This window comes from Colletes latitarsis, chromosome 5 (assembly GCF_051014445.1).
Source record: "Colletes latitarsis isolate SP2378_abdomen chromosome 5, iyColLati1, whole genome shotgun sequence".
NCBI lineage: Eukaryota > Metazoa > Arthropoda > Insecta > Hymenoptera > Colletidae > Colletes > Colletes latitarsis.
Genome location: NC_135138.1, coordinates 28638185 through 28662609, shown reverse-complemented (window position 1 = coordinate 28662609; position 24425 = coordinate 28638185). Strand labels below are relative to the sequence as shown.

Sequence of the window (24425 nt, the reverse complement as noted above, 5' to 3'; positions counted from 1 at the left end):
TGCGCAGGTTCTTCGATCGGGAAGGAATGTAGGAGAGAACGTTACGACGGACTCGCCCTTTTATTGCACGGGGATCGTAGATAGGATTTGACGCGAGCTTAACAGCGTGAAACATAAGGTAGAAAGAGATTTATTCCAGTGTAAAGGAAAAGTGACGTAAGGCGATGGCGAGGCGTGTAACTGGGTCGGGGAAGAAAGTAAGGAGAGAACGCAATAAAGCTCGTAACAAAGGAACCTAATAATAGAAAGTGGCGCATCTTAATTAATAAACGGTGGAAATTCGATCTAGAACCCCTAGGCCAGGGGGACACGAGGAATAGATCGTCGAGCAGTTTCCGTGTCTTCTTCCTATCGTCGCTGCCTCCAAATATTCTTTGTTCATCGTCGAAGCGTCCCCGTGATCCGGACTGAAAACGAAAAATAGAATTTGCAAACAATCCTGATATTATCGAGAGTCAAAAAATATTGACACTAATTTTATTACATCAAAGTTCTCGAGGTTGTTACGAGAATCTTTCTCAGTAAAAATATTCAGATAAATGTGTTTTAAAAACATGGTTCTTTTTAAAAGCGTGTGATTATATTCTTACGTGAACAACAGATGCAACAATTCTCCGACCAACCCCTCGTCTTTTAACGGTGTGGCGGCGGCTTCGCAAATATCCTTCATCAAGCAACTATTTCCGTCGATATTTCTCCTGAAAATACTTCGTTAGCGCTCGTAATAATTGTATTATAACCTCGCCTTATGAATATTAAACGACACGACACGGTGCTATAATTAAATTGTAACATCATACATGGTACGCACGTTCTCTAAATTATGCGCGCATTAAGCAGAGTTATTTATTTAATTGGAACGATACCGGGTATAATTTATATTATACTTCTTCCGAAACGTCTGTTGAAGAACGTACAGTTCGAGCCAAACAGCTTGATTGCTTTAAATTGTTTGCATATTAAAATATATTTCGAATAAAAGTGGCATTGGTTATTATATTTCTACTAATTATAGACATTTGGATGGACAGACAGACGAATATATTAAACTGTTAACTACTAGCTTAATCATTTGTATATTGTTGAATGAAAAAATGTTTCGAATACAAGTGAGATTCGTAATTATATTTTTACTAATTATAGATATTTGGATAGACAGATAGACGAATATATTTATCGATCTGATAAATTGCGGTATTTAATATATTCGATCGTGAAGAATTTAAGAGTAACATCAGGCTGTCGAGTTAAGCGACTCGTTCCGTAGAATAATCGAGATATCGCTTTTACCGATTACCCGTCGATCGTTTAATGATAATCGATTAATTACCGGGTGTTCGCACAATATTCATTAATTATTCACGAGCGTATTTGCATCTGTAAATTTGAAACGCCGCGAATTCGAAGTTACTCGTGATTGCGAATTCCAAGCCCTGTAGGTGAAATTAATTAATTCACGATAACGCTAATTTCGTTCGATAAAAATCGTCTGCCGCGCGGGTAATAGCGGATCCCAGGAACAGGGACTTGCTCACCTGTCGAGTTCTCGTTCGATAATATCGTATATGGGCTTCCTCTCGTTCCACGCCGAGCGTCTACGACGTCGTCGAGATGAGTCCTCGAAGAACTTCGCGAAGAAGGTTGCGTTGTCTGGCAATGCGTATTGAAACTGTATGTTCTGGCCGTAAACCAAAATCTTCCCCGACAATTGAATCGGTACAGCCAGGCCCAAGATCAGCTTGATACGCGTGCAATAAATAAACATTCGTTGAATCCCAATATTAATTTAAGATTATTTACGTTCTGGAATAAACGTATGCTCGTGAATGATTTTTATTTCCATCGTCGAAGGACTAATCAAAATATTTCTATATTTTAGAAGACTAATTAGTAATTCTAAATCAAAAGATTTTAATTCTTGAATTATATTTTTTATCATTTACGTTCTGGAATAAACGTATGCCTGTGAACGATTTTTATTTCCATCGTCGAAGGAATAATCAAAATATTTCTATATTCTACAAGACTAATTAGTAATTCTAAATCAAAAACTTTTAATTCGTGAATCATATTTATTATCATTTACGTTCTGGAATAAACGTATGCTCGTGAATGATTTTTATTTCCATCGTCGAAGGAGTAATTAATTTATTTCTATATTCTACAAGACTAATTAGTAATTTTATACCAAAACATTTAAATTCGTGAGTTATATTTAATAATTCTCATTATCATTTACGTTCTGGAATAAACGTATGCTCGCAAACAATTTTTATTTCTATCGTCGAAGGAGTAATCAAAATATTTCTATATTCTACAAGACTAATTAGTAATTCTACAATACTAATTAATACTTCTACAATACTAATTAATAACTCTGCAAGATTAATTAGTAATTTTACACCAAAAGATTTGAATTTGTGAATCATATTTAATTATTTTCGTTATCATAATATCGTGGAATTATTTCTTCTTTTGAATATTTGAGCATTAAATTTACTCGAGGAAGATGCTATTACTAAAGAACTTTAAAACCTATTAAATTGAAAACATGGTCGTGTCAGGATTAGGAGCAACGCCCTTGCGAATAATTCTTTTTAATTTGAGAGGTCCTCTATAGAAGAAGTTCATTCCAGGCTTTCGTTGGTTTTTCAGGGAGAGCGATCGACGAAGGGAAAGATCGATGGGAAAGGGAGAAACAAACGAGCAGGTCTAGCAATTTCAACCACTTTCAGCCCGTTCATTTTCATACGCGATGGAGCAATTTGTCCGCGACGGAGCTCATCCGTCGGTTGAAAGGGAGTCCGGGCCAAAAAATTCATCACCGAAAGTACGTAAGCGTGTAAAACAGCCGGAGAATAAAAGCCAGCGTAATCTCGCTTTCTTTGGAAAGGCGGAGACGGATCGTCGGGAAGTTTGACGAAGACGTTTCTGTTTTTCTCGGCATCTGCAACCCCCGTGAAGAGCGAACAGGCGTCAAAAGAACCGGGGGCGAAAACGAGCAACGCGGAGGAACGCAATAATGCTCGTGACTTCCTTTCGTCGATGAAACGACGCCTTCAAATACGAATTGAACGGACCGAATATATCGTTAAGCAATATTAAAGACGGGTCGTTGATCGAACGGAGTCGAAAGATCAATTTAAAAAAATAAGGAACACCAGTTTCACTCAATCGAGCTTCTATTTAATAGTATTTCCTCTAGTTTGAGATAGTTTTCGGAATTACGGAAAATTTTTTAACTAAATTGGAAACTCATTCTTAGAAAGAATTAATCGTAGAAAGCAAACAACTAAAAATTAATAAAATAAACTAATTAAAAAAATATGGAACACCAATTTCACAGTCTCAATCAAGCTTCTATTTAATAATATTTCGATCCTCTAGTTTGAGACAGTTTTCAGAATTACAGAAAATTTTTTAATTAAATTGGAAACTCACTCTTAGAAAGCAAACAACTAAAAATTAATAAAATAAACTAATCAAAAAAATATGGAACACCAATTTCACAGTCTCAATCAAGCTTCTATTTAATAGTATTTCCTCTGGTTTGAGATAGTTTTCAGAATTACAAAAAATTTTTTAATTAAATTGGAAACTCATTATTAGAAAGAATTAATCGTAGAACGCAAACAACGTCGAGGGTAACAGATTGAGAATCAGGAGAAGCACGAAAAAAAAAATTTAATTTTATCTTATAATGTACGAGTGAAAATACGACGACAGATGGTAAATTTTATATAATATTACCGTCATCACTGTTTGTAGGATCAATTCTTTCCAAGTAATTTTCAATAATCTTGTAATATTATGATCATATTATTTTTTAAGAGACACGAGCTGTAAATTACGTTTACCTTTTCTAACCAAGCTTCTTGGGTCGTCCTCGGTAAATGTGGAAAGCTTTATCACGTAATCCAGAAATGTTTTATTAATCTCATAAGTACCACAGAGCTGGTAGCATTACAAAGTATGGGATTTTTATGAAATTGTAAAATATTTGCAGATACTGTGACATTATTCTTAATTATATTCAGGTCTCGTGAAATAAAATCAAAACGAAATGGCAATTTTCTGCTCTTGACGACTATTTTGTCCTGACCTTTATTTCGAATGACGTATTCATAATGCAAGGGTCGAATAAAGCTCAGGTAGCGACGCACAGTGGATCAGAATTTATACAAAAATAAAATAAAAATCGTAACTGAAATATTGGAGTTACAATACTAGAAAGCATCGCGGCAATAAACAACATTTGGTAAAAATAAATGAAAGAAGTAAGAGTGACAGTAACTTAAAAATGGCGAAGAAGTCGTGTTCACGTAAGGAATCCATCCTCGATATTCTCAGACATGACAGTTGTGCACTTTTAATTCCGCTTCGTAATATTTGTGAACCTCTGAATTGAAATTGACAAACTCTATGTTGTGATTACGATTTAGGAACGACGAATTTCAACACCTCGTTTGGCAATACAAACACGCACGGACGAAATGAAGTTTGAGAGAAGCAGAAAGCAAGAAGGAAGGGAAATTACAGCGAACCACGGCCTTTTTTTGCCATTCGTTGGGAAATTTCGCCAGCGAATGCAGTCCTCATTTTTCAAGTTTCGAAATGCCGCTTAACCTCCATCCGTTTCCAAGATATTACGGGGTCGGTGAACTTTTCTTTCTTTCTGCTATTCTCTCTTTCTCTCTCATCAAAACCACTCTTCGTTTGCTTTCTCTCTGGCTTGTATCGAGAATTTTACCACCGATAAATTCTCAAGAAATCCCCCATGGTTATGAAACTGATACGTGCTTTGACTTCGTCGATCTCTAATTCAAATCGATGCACTTGCGACGAATTATTGTGCAATGTGTCTTCAAACGATTCGAGGATACACCATTTAATACTCGTATTCTAATTGCTCGATCAAGTACGAATTTAAAAACAAAGAATAGTTGCTTTAAAGTGTTAATTTGTAAACGCACCGAAGACAACTTACACAGACTCTTTCTTTTCTCTTGTTTTCTATTTCAAAACATTTCAATTCCACGAGTGAATAAATTTACAAATTCCACACAGTGGGATGTAAAATTGTTGTCCAGGACCCACAAATCGATTGGTCGATACGAAAAGCTGAAAGCTGAATTCGCGGCAGTATCGCGTCGCGTGTATCCTCGGAGGATTAATATTTTTCTTTTTTTTTTTCCGGTGGACGGTGGGGGGTAAATTTTGCGTTGAACGGACTCCTCGAGTTAAGTAAACTTGCCGCGTCCACAATTCATCCGAGTTCAGCACTTTAAGTTTGCCCAACGTCTATCGCACAAAAGCGACTTGACGCGCGCTCAAACTTTTAATTGTCCTTCCGACAAGAACGCCAAGCTTCCAGTCGCCCAACACGTGCTCGTTGAAGCGAAGACATGGAAGTAATTGAAAGTCGTCGCACTTCTTTGCAGGTCTCTTCACCAGCTATTCTTCTTATTCCTTCTCTGCTTTGAAGCTTGCGCTTTTGACGCAGTGCAGGGCTCCGTGTGTTTAGATACATACTAACCCAGAAAGAGGCGAATTTTATTTCCCCGTCGGTACCCCGGGTCTCCTCGACGCCGAGCATCGGAATATTTGCCTTCGCCGTGCCGTCGTGGCCTCTGAAAATCTGATAATGTCTGATAATCAAACGCTCCGACGGTTGGAACAGCGTTGATCAGACGTCGATTTTCTACTACCCTCTGCTGCTCGACAAATTGTAACGACCGTACTCTGGTGCTTCTGTTTGCGCATCGAATCGTATACGTCGAACGTTTCCTTTGCCACCCCTTCACGCTACATTACGTTTTCTTCGTTTCACCTTCAAACGACGCTTGACATTTTCTTTCGAGATATACAATTATTAAACTCCGAGGGGAGCAACGAAATCAACGAAAGATTCAATTACAATAATTTTTTGTTCGAGGTTTTGTCCATCGATAAAATTATTACGAGTTAAGTGAAGTCGATCTTAATCCCTGTAATGTTACAAAATCGTTTAAAATGTTCCTAAGGAGTTCTCGAGAGGAAAGTGGTCGTCTCTTTAGATCTTGATTTTCACCCTGAGCAACAAAACCAACGGAAGATTCAATTACAATAATTTTTTGTTCGAGGTTTTGTCCATCGATAAAATTATTACGAGTTAAGTGAAGTCGATCTTAATCCTTGTAACGTTACAAAATCGTTTAACCCCTTAACGTTCATGCCTGAGTTTAACTGCTTTGAAAAGCGATATTTGTTTAATCTAACAATTTAAGGGATGATAATATTTTTCTTTCAAATTATACGTTAGATACAACATTGTAATTAACAAAAACTACATTTTTAGAAACAAATGCGATAAAGAAAACTGATCATTCTTGGTTAACCCGAAAAATATGAGCGTTAAGGGGTTAAAATGTTCCTAAGGAGTTTTCGAGTGGAAAGTGGTCGTCTTTTTAGATCTTGATTTTCATCCCGAGCAACAAAACCAACGAAAGATTCAATTATAATAATTTTTTGTTCGAGGTTTTATCCATCGATAAAATTATTACTAGCTAAGTGAAGTCGATCTTAATCCCTGTAACATTACAAAAATGTTCAAAATTTTTCTAGGAAGTTCTTAAGAGGAAAATGATCGTCTCTTCAGATCTTGATTTTCATCCTGAGCAACAAAATCAACGGAAGATTCAATTATAATAATTTTTTGTTCGAGGTTTTGTGCATCGATAAAATTATTACGAGCTAAGTGAAGTCGATCTTAATCCCTGTAACGTTACAAAATCTTTTAAAATGTTTCTAAGGAGTTTTTGAGAGGAAAGTGGTCGTCTCTTCAGATCTTGATTTTCACGAGCATCGCGAAACAGGACGCAGAATCCTATATCGATTTGATATCCCTCCCCACCTGGATTATCTATAAGCTTGAAGTCGTCGTTCGTTACCGAAAGGGGCCGCGAGTAATTGAGCGCGCCAGGGCCAGCGGCAGAAGCCAAGGCAAACAGTCCATCAGGACGCTTCGCTCGGTCGGGAAAGAGTGAAAACTACAGAAAGAGTTTCCCGATTTAATTAGAAAATTTGAGAGGAGACAGTAGATAAGGCTCCGGTTAATTATCAGCTGCGGATAGAAGGTGGGTTGGGGAAGGGAAGACGTTTCTTTTGGTTTAAAGTTTCTGCTACTTTCCAATTCCCACCTCCTCGAAAACAACGTCGAAACCCTGAGAATTCCACATCGTTACACGTTAATTCGTGCATTATCTTTGAGAAAGAATTCGAAAGTCAAGGGGAGAAATTTAATGGGAGATTCTAGAGGCCAAAATAAGAAGAAAATCAGGAATATCAATTTGTTGATTGAGGCTTTGTTAAAAAGTTATTAAAAAATTAAATTAAAAATTTTCAAATCATTCACGAAAAAATTATTTTCGGTTGTGGGGGTCAATTACAATCATTTTTGGTGAATACACATACCCTCGAATTCCTACGCAGTTCCGAGAAAAAAAATCCTTACCGAAAATGTAATGTCTGACCATACATTGATATGTTTCCCTGAAATTTGTCGGCGAAAAAAAATTTTTTCAAACCGTTCTAAAAAAATTATTTTCAATTGCGGGGATCAATTACAATCATTTTTGGTCATTAAACATACCCCCGAATTCCTACGCACTTTCGAGAAAAAAATTCCTCACCGAAAATATAATTTCTGGCCAGAATGTTTGCCGGAAATTTCATGCAAATCTTTAAAACATCATAACTCCTGAACGGATTGGACGATTTTAATTTTCAAAAAAGCAAACAACGCGTATTTTGGTGGAGAATATGTATAAATCGTAAAAATATTCGAAAACTTGATCTTTGACCCCGTAAAATGAGAAAAACCCTATAAAAATGGTCCAATTTTCAAACAGTCATAACTCCTAGAATAGTGAATATATTTCAATGAAACTTTTTTCTGAAGTAGAGCTCATGGGTACCTACAAAAAAGTATTAGACAACTTTTCTGTGAGGTGTCAAACAAAATTACTAAAAATCAAAAACGAATCTTTAAGGAAAATCGACAGGGGGTAGCTGCCTAAATTTTTCGGCGAAAATGAAAAGTTTCAAATCGTTCTAAAAAAATTATTTCTAGGTTCTGGGGTCAATTACAATCATTTTTTATGAATAGATATACTTCCGAAATCCTACCCAGTTTTGAGAAAAAAATTCATTACCGAAAATATACTGTGTGGCCGGAAATGTTTCTATAACTTTTCAACGAAGCCTCAATCAACAAATTAGTATCCTTGATTTTCGTCTTATTTTGGCCTCTAGAATCGCCCATTTTAATTTTTTCCAGGGGTGATCGAACACACTGTATATTTTGACATATTTGATTGACATAAACATTCGCAATCTAATCATTACCATTCCTTCTCTAGCTCCCATTGTAATTGTTAAAGATACTAAATGTAGACGTGGTAACGATTTTGAAGATTTAAACCGATGATTTGTAGCAAAAAGTTCGATCCATCGATCCTCTGATAGCTTTATTTTCCCAATCAGCGTCTGTTCATTTAGAGACCCAACATGAAGGCTTCTAAGGTTGATTATGAATTAGTTGAAGTACTCGTTGCTATGAAATTTTGTTAATCGTTTGCTAAAATGCGGATAAATACCTTGAAATTGCCACCGTAGGGGAAAACAAGAGGCGGTGGATAGAATTCTCTTTTCTCTCGAAGTTGCTCCCTCGCGCCTCCCAGAATTCGTCCCGTGGCGAGAAAGCACGTCAGGTATAATAACCATTTCACTTTCATCTAAATAAACACATCAATTTTTGCGTATATTGCATAGAAAAAAAATATTTTTGATACCATCACCTCTAACGTATCGATTAGAATCGAAACAAAATTTCTCAATCGTCGAGTATCTTCATAAAAATGTAAAATAAAAAATACAATATTTGACCGATTACAATTTGATTTGATCGTGACAAGTAAAATATTATTGGTTCGAGCCTTCTCGACGCTTTCGTGTTTAATTTAATAAATTATTCAAATAGTCCAAATCCTATTACGAGCACGTAATTAACAAAATACGCGAAACAGCCGGGCAACTACGTTCTCCTATTGAGTAGAATTTCGGCGAAAGAGCGACGCCGAAATCGCTGGTAAAACTTTGGGGAACTCACGTTACTCACCTGGAAGACGAAATCTGGAAGCCAATTTTGTCCTCTCTGAGCGGGCACAAAAGCACGCAGCTAACGCCAAACTCGTAACTCCGAGTCTGTCGTCCCGGGGCTGCTTGAACTTTCAGTTCCTCGGCGAAATTAACGTGTCATCCGTCAACCCGTGGCACAGTTACACTCGAGGCCTCAGCGATCGACTGTAACCGGTTCAACGAGCTAAATGTACATCGCGGAGGATCCAACGGGGAACACGTAGCCCCTCGGGTAGATCTTTGGATACCGGTTCCGCGTAATCGGAAAAGAAAACAACGATATTTGTCGTTCGGACGTCGAACCGGCCTCGAGCGTTTGTTAGAGTCCTTCTCATAATCACAGTTACGCGGAAGTTGTCAAGCGAACGTCTAACTCTCTGGGGCGACCGGGGACGCGTCAACTTCTGAATAAGTAGCAGTGCACAGGACAAGTTTCGGGAACATGGAGATCACAGCTTGAAACTTGTCGCTTCTGGGACGACAAAGGGGCTGAAATGCATATATAAACAAACAGATAGAGTAACGACTACTTTCCAGGGCGCAGGGCGGATGGATGCGACTCTCAAGTATAGGATTTGGAATTATAGGGTGGTAAGGTTAGCGCGTTGATCCTGATACTTGAGAATTTGTGGACTGTCATCGTTTTATGAAATCACTGGATTTTTACGTTACGTGGATTTTGATGCTTGGCAGAGTGGATGTTGAACCTGATGTCTAATGATTCGAAGAAAGAAGAGAAGAAATGAGAATAATTGCATTGTTGACAGTAAATCTACCACGATTGGTCATATGACGATTTAAATGATTTATATCTTACATTTATAATTGAACAATATTTGGTATCGAATATTAGTTAGTTTCTGATCTAAATAGCAAATGTATGGCGAAAGAAGGAAATCTTCAGTTCCACTGTGTGGTAAGGTTAGCGCGTTGATCCTGATACTTGAGAATTTGTGGGCTGTCATCGTTTTATGAATTCACTGGATTTTTACATTACGTGGGTTTTAATGTTTGGTAGAGTGGATGTTGAACTTGATGTCATTATTGACAGTAAAGTATTGACAGTAAACCTACCACGACCGGTCAAATGACGATTTAAGTGATTTATAGAAGAGAATCTTCAGTTCTAATAATGCGTATTAAAAATAGTTAAATTTCACACATGCACAGTTTCGAAACTAAGTCACTGTTAGAAGTAGCGAGGCCTCCCCTTGAAAATGGTTTTTGGTTTATGTTGATTCGACTTCAAATGAAAGCGTAATTTTTTAAATACCGTTCTCTGTCTTGCGAGAGTCTCTTAATGCGTATTAAAAATACTAAAACTTTAGCTGCGTGCAGTTCCGAAGCCATTAGTGTTTCATCAACAATTGAGCCACTTTTAGAAGCAGCAAAGCTTCCTCTTTAAAATGGTTTTTGATTTTTGCCGATACGACTTGCCGTTTTGGAGATATCGTAATTTATGTGAAAGGGTAATTATTCAATTTTCACTATCTCTCGGTCCGTCTTATGTACAATAGCCTATCAACGCGTATTAAAAATACTAAAACTTTAGACGCGTGCAGTTCCGAAACTACTAGTGCTTTATCCATAAATGAGACATCGTTGGAAGCGGTAAACCTTCCCCTTTAAAATGGCTTTTGGTTTTTGTCGATCGGACTTTCCGTTTTCGAGATATCGTAATTTATGTAAAAGTGTATTTTTCTTAATTCGACTATCGCTGTCTCCGTCTGACGCGTCGCGCTGGACCTCTCTTTCTCATACGTGACTCGTGACCGAGTGACCTAGTTTCTCCAAGTCACGTGCCGGTCAACGACCTTGACAAGGCCGTAGTAAACAAACGCTTCGGACCCTTATATCACCGAAACTAGCCACCGCATCGACTTGAAACTAAAATTGCTATATCTCCGGAACTAATAAAGCTATCGACACGCACAAACGCTCATTTTAAAGGGCTTTTCATCCCCTATTTAATGATCATATCACCTACTATAATTTATGCTGTCTTCCAAGTTCATTTTAACATTTACTTTGACGCTACATACCCAAAGTAGTTTCAGCAATTCTTACTGATTATACGACTGTTGTGCGATGGAACTCGATTATAAATTGTTTATTTAAAAGAAAAGGAAACCCCCACACTCGAAGGTCGTAGTTTGTCGAGATAATTCTTTCATTGTTCGAGATAATCAAAATATTTTAGTGGAGAGAATTCGTGTTTCCACAGTTCGATCCTAGTCTCGTTTAAAAAGCATCAGAATCATAAACTCTCCGTTTATTACTCTAAAATGGAATTTTTTTGTGCTCGATACTGTGTGCTATCGATTCAATGCTTATCTTTCAAGCACAGAATTATGGAACGTTTGAAAGTTTCCTTATCATTTTTATCTCTGGGAACGCGTCGAAATGTCCAGGATCAGAGATCGCCGGTCGTCGTGCTCTCCAACGAATGCCCGGCGAAAAAGTAGACAGGAAAATATCAAACGAAGCAGATGCACACCGAACGAACGGCGTGAAGTGAAAACGAATGCGCAAACAGAGGAAACGTGATTGAAAATCGTGACAAATGACCGCGCCAGCGAGGAAAAGTGAACGTGTAACCGGCGCGGGAAAAAGTTCGTTCGCGGTCTTATGTCGTGTTTCCCGCCATTTTACGGCGAGTCTCGACAGTGAAATTTACTTAGGAGCTTTCTTGCGCCGCGTTCCACTTTCGCGAACGACGACTCCTTTTTTTGGTGCTGGTAGTTTAGCCACGAACGTGGATAATAACTGCAATCATTAAAAAATAAAGCATATAGATCGTCTGACGAGGACTTGCAAATAACAGATAAATTACGATTCATTATGAAGCAATTCAATTTTATTTATTTTTTATAAAAACTAGACAATCCTCAAAATAAAATATAAATATGTATTTATCGTTTATTATACCGCTTTACACAACAGGTAGAAGCAAACAGTAACAATTAGGGAAACATTAGTTTTATATAAAGCGATTGTTTCATTATACGAAAGTACCCGAAACGTCTCTCTATTAATATAAATGACAGAGATTTGATTTGTTGCAATTCCACTCTTCTCAACGTGATTTGGTCGCGTCGATCTCGATCGATTGTCTCGATTACATTCCTTGTTATTCGAAACGTTGATTGTTCGTTATCAAGCAAAACGGATGTTGTCTCGACGACGCGTAAGCAGGATTTACGACCCGGAGAAATTCGTTTAAATTGCGGTGGTCGAATCCGTCGCGGACAGTGATCGATACCCTACAGAAAATCCATTTAATACCCAAGAATTTCGCGGTAAGTATTTGCAGCATGGTCTGGGATATAAAGTGCATCGTGATGTAATTATGAAAACGTCCCTTTATTCCTTATTCATAAGGCGACAGTGGAAACAGAATACAGAGCCTTTCGGAGCCTCGTGGGAGCTCCTTCAACAAAATTTACTTAGCATTTCTCCTCTTTTATCATCGACCTCGATGTCGAAAATCTTTCGCGTTAACGCGTTCACCGTCAGCAGACACACATTCTCTACGAAGTAAATATTTTAGACAATTGTAAACTTTGGAATTCTATTAACTTTTTAGGAGATTTAATTTTGTTAGTTTCTCAGACAGTCGACGCGTTAAATTCTATTATGACAAAATCGGCACGCGAGAAAGTGAAGAATCTTCGAATAAAATTCGAACGAAACATTCATTAGGCGTAGAAAGCGTCCATCGTCCCAGCAAATAAACGACACCGGTCCTCGCTGAGAGGGTTCGAACGAGGAGTAGACATTTAAATCTAGTCCCTCAGGAGAACACGATCTCCGTGAATGATTCCAAGGGCGAGTCGATGCAATCGGGGTAGGCCAAGATGCAGTCACCGCCAGATCTTCCCAATCGTTCCGCTTCCTGATACAATTCGTCGACGCTCTGGTGAGTGGAATTGGCTGTCCCTGGCAAGTCCTCCGTCGGCCTGATGGAAAAATTCAAGTCCCCTTTCAGCTGGATCCGACCAACGGTTCGTTAAACCGGGAATAATTATTTGCGTCGTTGCCTTTCTAATTGCGCCATCAAAGGAAACTATAAAATATCTGGAAATTCACTGGCTCGAATTGTAAAATTAATGTGTCGATCATAGTTCGAAATCAAATTCTATACGCAATTAAAAAGCAACGCGTAAAAATTTGTCGGAGTACAATACGATGAGTTTTTGAAACCTTAGAGGGAGTCAAAGACAATTATTAAATCAAATTATCAAATTGGATCACGAGACCTATAGTTAATTTCACAATTTAGAAATTGAAAACGTTTATTAATGCATGGAGCTTTGAGTGCACTGATAGTAAGATTACATTTTCCTTGAATCGTTTTAACCTCTTCATGGACGAGAATCGATTTTGGTAAAACGAACTAAAATGTTAATCAAGTATTATTGACGTTAGACACTGATTGTTCCAGAGGATATTGCGTAAAGATTACGTTGGTTGAAATTCCAGGGTGACGTGTGTACGCAGAGAAACACTACAAAGCGAAAACCTACGCGATACACCTTCCATTAGAAACTTAATGCATGCGCCTAACTTCGTCGCAATTAGAACGCCACTGGCTCGGTTGCAATTTCCTTTCGAGTACACGCGTCCGCGTTTCGAATAGCAAATATGTTCTAGGCGTTTGTCAGACCCGATCGTCCGACGTATATTTTAACGTCAGTGAAATATCTAATTAGTGTCCTCTGATCGGGCCTTAATTGGCTCATTTCTTGTCGTTCCAACACCGACACGTTCTTGATTACGATCTGAGTACTGTTTCTTAAACGATTGATTATTTTTGAGTGAACGAATCTTTTATCAGTGATATTCTTTATACTCTTGTTATTTTATTAACTAATTTCATTAACACTGATTCTTGATTGCGATTTAAATACGTACGTCTCATTTAACTTTTTTTAAATTTCATTTCTTGAAAGTATATATATTTAAGAATGTACTGTTAAATTTTGAGAGATAAATGTCAAGTATTGTGGGGTGTAGAATATTTTTTGTATATCCCTCGCTGTAATTACGTCAGTGTTTAAACACATGTGTACTGTGATCGTGATAATAACATGAAAAGTCAATAAAAATGATTAAAAAATTTATTTTGTATTCCCAAAGGATAGTTAAGTAAATTGCAAAAATGCATTATGGCGTTAGACGTAACATTTACTTGACAAAAATTAGTAAAGGTGGCTAAATTTTGCAACGTTTACATGAGACTGTCTCCTTAAACGATTGACTACTTTTGAGTAACCGAATTTTTTATCAGTGAAATCCTTTACACTCTTGTTATTTTATTATCTAATTCAAATAATGAAGAGTATATTTCTAGGATAGGAAATGTCTCATAAATGTTACGCCCTACAGTGGTCGTTAAAATCACGAAAAATAATACTCATACTTACAATCTTCAGATATTTAACCCTAAAACTACCGAGGTGATCGGAATGACCCACTCGTAATTTCTGATATTCTAAAAAATCTTCTCGGCTGGATTTCTGAGAATTTACCATAGTTTTCTACGAGAGAACGAATAAATATTAATATCCATCACATTGTAAATTTCTTCGAGCATCGTTTTAATTACTTTTGGTGTTGGGAGAGGGTAAGAAAATGAAAATGCGATAGAACGCGATCGAAATTACGATTCTAAAGCACCGCGCGTTTGGAAGAAAATTTATCAGGACATTTGACTTTGGTCAGAGACCCAACAAGCGATCCCGAAACTTTTTGCCGACAGTGTATGTGGACAACGGTGAAGTTACGGGCAACCTAACAACGTGCAACATTGTTGGTTGTCCGCGAACCGGGCGCAGCTGTGTCTAACGACGTTCCACCTCTCCGCCATTCCCGGACAAGGGTCTCGTGCGACGTCGATTTACTAAATTCTGTCAGTCTACTCGTCCGTGCGCCGGTGTCCCACTTTATCAGCGTGGGAGCAGGACAGCCCATTAAGGACTTCCAACGGAATTCATTAACCGGAAGCTCCTCAAGAAATAAATTTCGTTTCGGAAAGCACGCGCCCTACGAGTGAAAGCGCGATTCGACGCAACGAACTTACGTTAAAATTAAGTGGATCACCTCCTGGAGGACGTCCTGGCCCCGTATCCTGCCAAATGGTGTCTCCGCGAGCTCGCAAATGGTCCTTAAAAGACACTCCCTGCCGTCCTGCCAGCCGTGCCTGCACACCGAACGTTCAATATTAATTTCTACTTGGTGTTCTTCGCGCTCCCCCACTCGTATTTATTTCCTCCTTTTCTCCCTTTTCGTTTCACCTCGTTTCTTCTCCTTTTTTTTTTCTTCCCCCGCAGGCCCCGATCGCGGCGCAGAAGTAATTTTATTAGGAAGTTGCACGGTGGCGAGCTTCTCGGCGAACCGTGCCGCCGCGAGACGATATTGGTTTTATGAAACGACGGCTAAAAGAGAATTCTTAAACGCGGCGTCCCGTGTTCGTTTCGACCAGTACCGAGTTCAGAAATCCGCTATCCCGGCGTTCCTTCGGCTATCGAATTAAATACAAATCCGCCGTGGTTTGATCTCGATTGTCTTCGAGATGAGCTGGAAAACTTCGGGGCAACAAACGAAAATGGCGTTAATCGCGTCGAAGTTTCGGCCAGTTTTAACGCGGTCCTTTTTTGGGTACAAAATAAAATGATAATAGGCTTCAGAATAGAAGGGAAACGATTGTGAAGTAATTACTCAAGTATACAGAAATTATTATTTAAATTATTCCTGTAGTTTGTATTTGTAAATGTAATCGAATGATTAGATATTTCAATGAAAATAATAAGAGGTTTCAGAATAGAAGAGGAACGATTGTAAAATAATTCTTCAAATATACAGAAATTATTTAAATTATTTCTGTAGTTTGTATTTGTAGCATAAATGTAATCGAACACACGATTAGATATTTTAATGAAAACAATAAGATAATAAAATAATATTTAACAAAATAAAAAGAGGTTTCAGAATAGAAGAGAAACGATTGCAAAATAATTCTTCAAATATACAGAAATTATATAACATAAATATAATAAAAAATAAGATATTTTTAACGAATTTAGGTTATTCAGTTCCGATAGAAAATTAAAATTACAATACATGATATATGGTGAATTGAAAATTGCTTTTGTTTTGAGAACATCACCCATAGGAACGGTAGGTTTTACGTTTATTTTTTGAGGAAAGTGTGAACTAGCGATATGTGCAGCGAACGATCGATACTTCGGTTTTAATCCTGCGAGAAAGTCGCCACGAATCATCTCATCGAACCAGCTAACTCGTTTCACGCGACATCGCGTTCCCTCGTCGCTCTCGAATCAGCCCCGACACTTCCTTAACTTTCAAAGCACCTTTCCAAAGCGAACTTGTCCGCTTGTTACGTACGCTTTACGTCCTCTCCAGCCTCGACGTCGAAGTAATTGCCTTATGTCCCAATTAATTTATGTTCGAGTTTCCGTCTTTACCTGTGCCTTTCCCTCCGTCCTCCCCCCCGAACTCTTTGATCTTAGGGCTCGCGATGCTCGCTTAGAACTCTCTTTGTTGCCTTCGAGAGCAATCATTCTGAAAACTGGTATCGCGATTGCAGGCGATGGTCCGTTACGAGCCTCGGAATAGCCAGATCTACGTAACGATGTCAGTATTTCGAATCTTCTTAAGAAATTTTATCGCAATTTGTAAATTACAGGGTGAATTAAAGAAATGTATTTAGAAGAATTTTGCGATTTCTGACGATGTGAATCAAAACAATGGAAATTAATTTTTATCACCGAGATTATCAATAGTGTCGAGTTTTCATTTCTCTAGTTTTCAAGTTGATGGAGAGCCCTTTCGAATTAAATTTTCCGAAAAAATTGCAAGCAAGTGTAAAACGAAATGCTTAAACTATTTTATCGAATATATCGTAATCCGTTTTGACATTAATAATAGACGAAGAATTGGTATATTGTCAAGTGTTAAAGTTAAAATTTTCCATGCTCGATAATAAGTCGACCATTTCGAGGCTGTAATCGTTCAAGCGTAAATATTGCTGGAGAGGGGCAGTTAGGATTCGGTACGCTTCAACGAAGGACAAACTCGACGTTCTTATAACGTGTTGTTGTATCGTCATTGAAAACAGTTTAGTCCTTAGTCAACCTTCGTATCGTGTATATCTCACGGTTAGGAACAGTATTTCAAGTGTACCTCGCCTATTTGCACGCTTTATAATCTCGTATTCTCAAAAATTCATTTATAGAAGTTGAATATCGAATATTCATTGATTTTGTGCAATAAAGACATTAAATAAATCGGTAAGAAACGAGAACATTTTTAATTACGGTGGAAAGTGCGCGTATTTGTGGTGGTTATTGCAAGAAATTACTGACTAAAATAAGGAAGTGGACTAAGCAGTATCATCCCCAGGGTCATCTTAATTATTACTGCGAGAAAATTGCAACGGCAACGATGGTGAGTTTTACTAATATATTTCTGGTATTTGTGAGAAACCATTATCGCGTAAAATATTAAAATTTCGGAGAACAACTGAGAAAGTAGATCGCCCCTATGGTATACAAATTTAGCAAAATTAACAAAGTAGTTTAAGTTGTACCGTTGAAAACAGAATTGTAATAATTAAACAGCCAGAGGACAAGTTTAGAAAACAGCAAGGAAGTTCTTATTTTTATATTTATTTCAAAATTGAAAAATACAGCAGAACGTCAATTATTATTAGAACTAATAGGGAGACAATTTCGTTCCAATAATCGATTTCAGAAAGCAAAATAAGTTTTAAATATGCGTATTGCGCGGAAGTTTCCTATTTACTTTGAAACAAATATTTGAATGCGATCTATTTTCTTTTGAAGCCTTTTTTTTTTTATTTTTAAAGGCTACCCCATCTAGATGAAAACTCAACAAAGAAAAATTTGGTACGGTCGATAGTTTCATATTCATTTATACGATCCGTTTTCATTTAAATAGACAAACATCATAAAATTCAATGTTTTGTATTTTTAAATAAGTTCAAAGTCAGAAAAACGATGGAATAAATATTCTCTAAATTTACATGACCTGTAGAATATTTCGATATCGTCTGAACCTTTGACGTCGTCCATAAAATGCGATCGATTTGACGTATATTAACCCCTATGTAACCAAGTCGCCATTTCAAATTTTCATGAAATAATTCAAGGTGATTTGTATATTAACCCAATACTTGTCATTGTGTTCGTGATTGAAACGGATTTATGTTGTGGCTAGGGTTGGGCATTACGTGACTAATTTCATTCAATTAATTGATAGATTAGGTAATGAGATTGCAAATTTAATCGTCAGAAGTAATCGCGATTAATATTTATCGGTACAACGACAGACAATTGATGTAATACTTAGGTGCCAGATATGATCGACGATTGAATAATCGTTAATCGTTCATGGCGATCGACGATAATAGCAATCGTTCGAGAGGATTAACGATTGAAGTAATCATTATTCGCTAACGTTCGTCGTTGATTGAATTAGTGATCAATCTTCGGCGGTTGGAAGGTCTGATTTCAGGGATAATATAATTTCAATGGAAATATCTTAAAATTAAATAACGATGTAATATTTAAAAATTGAATAACACGTCATTTAGAATAGTATTTCAAATAATTATTTACAAAGACATCCGATTAAATATCATTGATTTTGCACTTCTCAGTTACTAACATTTACCATATATGATTTGTTCTATCACAATTGAGCATAATTATTGTTCTAAAAGAAATTTTTTTACAAATTTTATATGATATTTTACGTTATTAAGTGTCAAAAATTACTGTATAATTCAATCAACGACAAGTGCTAACGATTTTTCCAGCTCTCAAGCGTCGTTAACGGTCAGTCATTAATTAATTTCTCAATATTAACGTTTCATATTTCGAAAACGAAGTTTGAGATGGCAAAATGGCACGAGAAATGTCGTCGTTTTGGTGCACCCTGTATATGGTTAAGCCAATGTTGTTCGAAAGTGATATTAAGGTTGTCGTTAAAATAACGAGTGCCCTATCAGTTCGATGCTAATTTGTCCATGATTGGCGTTATCGATACCAACAGCCGATGTAAATTCGTGCTCGAAATTATTCGTTCCGTCGTCATAATAGATCCGTATAATATTCCCGACGCGTAGCGCGCAATTTCCACCATTATAAGCATCCGTTTCAAGAACCAGTCGCTTGTCCCGCAGTTCATAAAATCTGTTTCGAGTGCCAACAGCGTGCACGCTACAAAGCCCCCGTCTCTTGTTTGTTTCGCGTAATCAGCGACCCATTGTACAGCCCATCGACGATAAACACGAATTGTGGCGGGCTGGTCTAGATGATCCACAGCTAGAAAATGGAGTTTCATTAAGCATCGTCGAGGCTGGTCACGGCCAATTTCGGCCTCGAGTTAATTACGAATTTATTCATTCGATTTCAGCACCGTTCGCCGATTTATCCGATCATTTTCACGGACGACGCGCGCTCGTCCATTCGATTCTCGCAACCGTGTTTCCTCGAGACTTTTTCCTCGCTCGAAATCGGTAAATTCTTCTTACGATCGATACTGGTCGGTGATTTACAAAATATTACGAGAATCAGGAGGAATATTTAACCCCTTGACCGTACGATTTAATTCGAAATAATTTTTCAAACGTATACTATATCACTTAAATTTACTCGTACAAGGAATGGCCACGAAAAAGTATAGGGCTGGGTTAGAATATTTAACCCCTTGACCGTACGATTTAATTCGAAATAATTTTTCAAACGTGACCTATATTATTTAAATTTATACGCATATGAAATGGCTACGAAAATGTATAGGTTTGGATTAGAGTATTTAACCCCTTGACCGTACGATTTAATTCGAAATAATTTTTCAAACGTGACCTATATTATGTAAATTTACTTGTACAAGGAATGGCCACGAAAAAGTATAGGGTTGGATTAGAATATTTAACTCCTTGACCGTACGATTTAATTCGAAATAATTTTTCAAACCTATACTGTACAGGGTGTTCGGCCAACCCAGGGAAAAATTTTAATGGGAGATTTTAGAGGCTAAAATAAGACGAAAATCAAGAATATAAATTCCTTGACTGAGGCTTTGTTAAAAAGTTATTAACAATTAAATTCAAAAATTTCAAATCGTTCTGAAAAAATTATTTTTAGTTAAAGGAGTCAATTACAATCATTTTTGGTAAATAAACATACCTCCGAAATCCTATCCACTTTCGAGAAAAAAATTCATTACGGGCGGAACTTTAAACGTTAATAACTTTTTAACGAAGCCTCCATCAACAAATTAGTATTCTTGATTTTTGTTCTATTTTGGTCTCTAGAATCTCCTATTACAATTTTTCCCAGGGTGTCCGAACACACTGTATCTAAATTTATTCGTACAAGGAATGGCCACAAAAAAGAATAGATTAGTTTTACGAATATGTCTTGAATGTAAAAATCTGTTGATTTTAAGACTCGATGACCACTAGCCTCACGATTGTGTAAGCTAGACATCAGAAACTTGTTACGAATGAGACTCGTGATGTCAAGGGGTTAAAAATTCGATCGTCGAGGAACAGGAATAGGGAATCAGTTGAATCGTCTCGAGAATCGTCGACGATGGTTCGCGGAAACTCACCGGTCCAATATGTTTTCGATGGTCCCATAAGTGTCCTGGAGATTCAAATCCCTCATCTGCCTGGCCGGTATTATTGTAGGCTCCAGCTCCGAGAAGTTCGACGGAAGTTTATAATTGAATTGGAACGCGGACGAGAACACTACGCCGCCCCTCTTGCTCATGGTAATCGGAACCGAGACGCCCAGCGTGAGCTGGAAAATGGAACAAGCAGACGCGGATGAGAAGGAACGATCCGTTTCCGCGAAACTAGTTTCCGAGCGGCGCGAAAGAATTTTCGTCCAAGGAACGAGAGGAGTAAGCTTTGGCTACGGAGGCTGGAACCGAACTCTTCGACGGAAGTTTGACGCGTGGCTCGGTCGATCGCGATCCGAGCTTTATGGACAATTCTACTCTCAACGGTACGTCCAACGGACGAGCGTACGAAAAATATTTTTCAATAAAATCGTTCCACGATCGACTGATAACCACAGTTTCATAACGTAAACGAACGAAGTAAACTTTCGCCTGCGTAGTATCGTTACATAACAGTTAGAAAGTGAAGGTGAAAATATCGTGGGTGTTTAAACGATTTCTTTTTATTCTAGGATGAATGAAACGAATTTAATTAAACAGAGAGGAATTTTGTTATATTGCCGTTGGATATTGTTTCTTTCATAATTATAGATTATTTTATTTCTTTTGTTATCATTATGAAAATAAACCTTGCATAAAATGAATGAATACTATTATAGAATAATCTAATTTTGTTGTATACTTTGTTGCATTTCGAGACATGTAATTATAGATTATTTTATTTCTTTTTTTATCATTATGAAAATGAATCTTGCATGAAATAAACGAATGAATACTATTATAGAATAATCTAATTTTGTTGTATATTCTGTTGCATTTCGAGACACGTAAAAATAGTTTTTTTGGGCATGTTTAACGGTGGACTCAATTGGAGAAAAACATCGAAATGTTGGGGACCATGGAACCCGAATAATAAAACGAATTCTAGTTGACTGTAATAAATTGCGTTCTCGGATCGAATTCGAAAGCAAGTGAATTTTCCCCCGATTTTCCAAGTATTCTACAATACAGTATCGAGTGTACTTTCCATGGAAATGCGAGGCCCTCCGGGGAAAAAGTATCTGGAATTCGCAACGAAGTAACGATAACGAAGGGAGCAACGAAGTCGATCTTGACTTCGACAGTTTCCTGGGAGCGTCGCGTACCGCTGTTTGGAATTAAAAGAGATTTGCAGAAGAAATCATGCTATTTGCAGGGAATATAAGCTTCGGTAGAACGAACACGAATTTAAGGTACCGTCAAACGGGATTGCACGCAACGCTTTTACGCTTTAAAGATATACAGTAGGAAATCTAAAACAAATAGAAGAACATTAAATACATCGAGAGGTCGAGTTTCGAGTCAGAATCATCTAGAAGAGTTTCGAATCAATTAAAAATTGCAAAAATGCATAATTCATGGTTGCTTCGAAGAGAGAGTCGAGCAAATTTTATAATAAATTTTCGATCGTCAACCTGAACAAAGTGAATGTTAAAATGATCGTAATCAAAACTAAAAGAGTATAATTGACGTTTCGTGCATCCTAATCTGATATCGTAATTCCAACTGCTTTGAAGGAACTGGTAAAAGGCGATCTTTCACCTATTCCAGGCTTCTCGACTTGTACGGTTAGTTTATTTAAAAGCAGCCTCCCGTTTTCGCAAACGAGCCGCGAATACGCCTTTGAGCCCCTTTTTCGAGATTGCTTATTCAAACGTTTCATGAGAGCCCTTTATTAAGAACGAATCGTCATCTCTCCCTCTTCGTTGCAACGAGCCATCGACAAGCGTCTTCTTCTTCTACTTCGTCGACTTCGGCCGTCTTAGAGGCAGAAAACATTAAGAATTCAATGCAAACAGAGGCGTAATCTAATTAGAGGAAAACTCACGAAGGAGTACTCGTTATCTCAGAAACGGGCTTAATAAGTTTCGCGGCCTGTCCACGACGATAAGAGACTGGGATTGCAGCACGGTTTATCCTGAATAGTCGCCTCGTTGGCGCGAACAAATGTTTGAGAAATCGAGGAACGATGGTTCGACGACGTTCGAGGAATTATCTGGGGCGAGTTTCGCTTGAAAAAGAAGGTTGATTATGTCGTTCATAATAAGCAGACAACGACGACAATATTATCGTATATTGTTGTTATAATAACGGCAGAAAGTACAAGAGTAACTGCAAGACGAACGACAAAAACAACAATAATAATAATAGCTTTACTTCGAAAACAGAGATTTAAAAACAATAGGGTGCCTGTAAAAAGCTCAACAAACAGTTTATAGAAATATATCCACAATTTACAAGAAGGAATAAAGTACCAGCCATTATACTAAATAATATTGTGCTTGCAGAACGCTACATACGATAAACAATAGAATAAATAGCTGCTGCAACAAAATTATGTTACCAGCAACCGACTACAACTTAGAACGCGATCTAAAATTACGTGGATTGTTGGGAACGTATTTGGTTGAAACGTAGAAACTATTTAGCGGTGTAGATCGATATCAATTTCGCTAAATGACAGATGGGAGAATGTAGAACGTGCGACTAACCGCAGATTGCGGGAACCGCCATCAAAATTATTATTTACGTCGCGCGTTTAGTTGTAGTGCACACTCAGGTTGCATTCTACGCACCATTTTGTTATGCAGCACGATATAATCGGTGAAATCTTCGAGACACGAGAGCGACAGTTACGCGATTATCGCGTAGATCGTTTATGATTGTACTTTTTAATTGTATATGTATCTCAGAACGGAGAATATAAACTTTATGGAGATTACACAATTATAATTTATCCAACAGGCTCGATAAAACACTCGAACATTAGAAATGGAAGCACGTCTATTTAATAGATACATTAATTACAAATGCAATTATTTATGTATATAAAATATTTTCTAATAAGTGTAGATTCTTCTAACGAGATGGAAACAACTATAAAAAAACAACACCATACCTCCGTTAATGTTTAACACTGTAAATACAAGTTTAAGTAGAAAGAACGAATATTAGTCAGACGCCTTTTAAGTAGAAACAATCGATATTGGTCAGACGTGCTTTTACCAGTTTAAATTCAACTTTCTTCGAAAACAAAGTCTCGTACGAACATACTCTACTATACTTTTTAGAGTTATATTTGTTCAAAGAATCGCTTTATGTCAGTTCGTAACTCCCCCTCCTCCTTACGTAATTTAACGTTTACGATAGTTACCTGGAATAGTGTCTTCTCTGGGTATAAGAGTGCATTCTCGCCATGGGAGATTAGTAAGAAGAAAATCGCAGCTACCAGGTACAATGATCGAAGCATGTTGTACGTAAGTGCTTCGAGAATCGCGATACTTAACGCGACACGTTCACAGAAACTCGGTTCCCGGTTTTAGATCACTGGTCAACGAACCACGCGCGAATGGTCACTGATTCCTCGACGAGTTTACGACGACGCGATAATCAGCGTTGAAATTCACAGGACCGAGCTATATTTGCTCCCGACAAACGTTTTTCGTAACTGGAAATTACGGTTCACTAAAAAT

General features: G+C 37.5%; 2 protein-coding genes across 2 annotated transcripts; both read right to left on the bottom strand.

Annotated features, from left to right (window-relative positions):
• Positions 1-262: 262 nt before the first annotated feature.
• LOC143342036 (uncharacterized) lies at positions 263-8774 on the bottom strand. The gene is made up of 4 exons (XM_076765518.1): positions 8637-8774; positions 1536-1738; positions 591-698; positions 263-407 (listed from the first exon to the last, which is right to left on the bottom strand). Exons 1-4 carry the CDS (start codon positions 8772-8774, stop codon positions 263-265), a joined length of 594 nt encoding a protein of 197 aa, XP_076621633.1.
• Positions 8775-12970: 4196 nt separating this feature from the next.
• On the bottom strand, positions 12971-24202 carry LOC143342035 (uncharacterized). Its single transcript, XM_076765517.1, has 4 exons — positions 24107-24202; positions 20842-20927; positions 15260-15379; positions 12971-13136 (listed from the first exon to the last, which is right to left on the bottom strand). The coding sequence occupies exons 1-4, from the start codon at positions 24200-24202 to the stop codon at positions 12971-12973; spliced, it is 468 nt and encodes a 155-aa protein (XP_076621632.1).
• Positions 24203-24425: the final 223 nt, after the last annotated feature.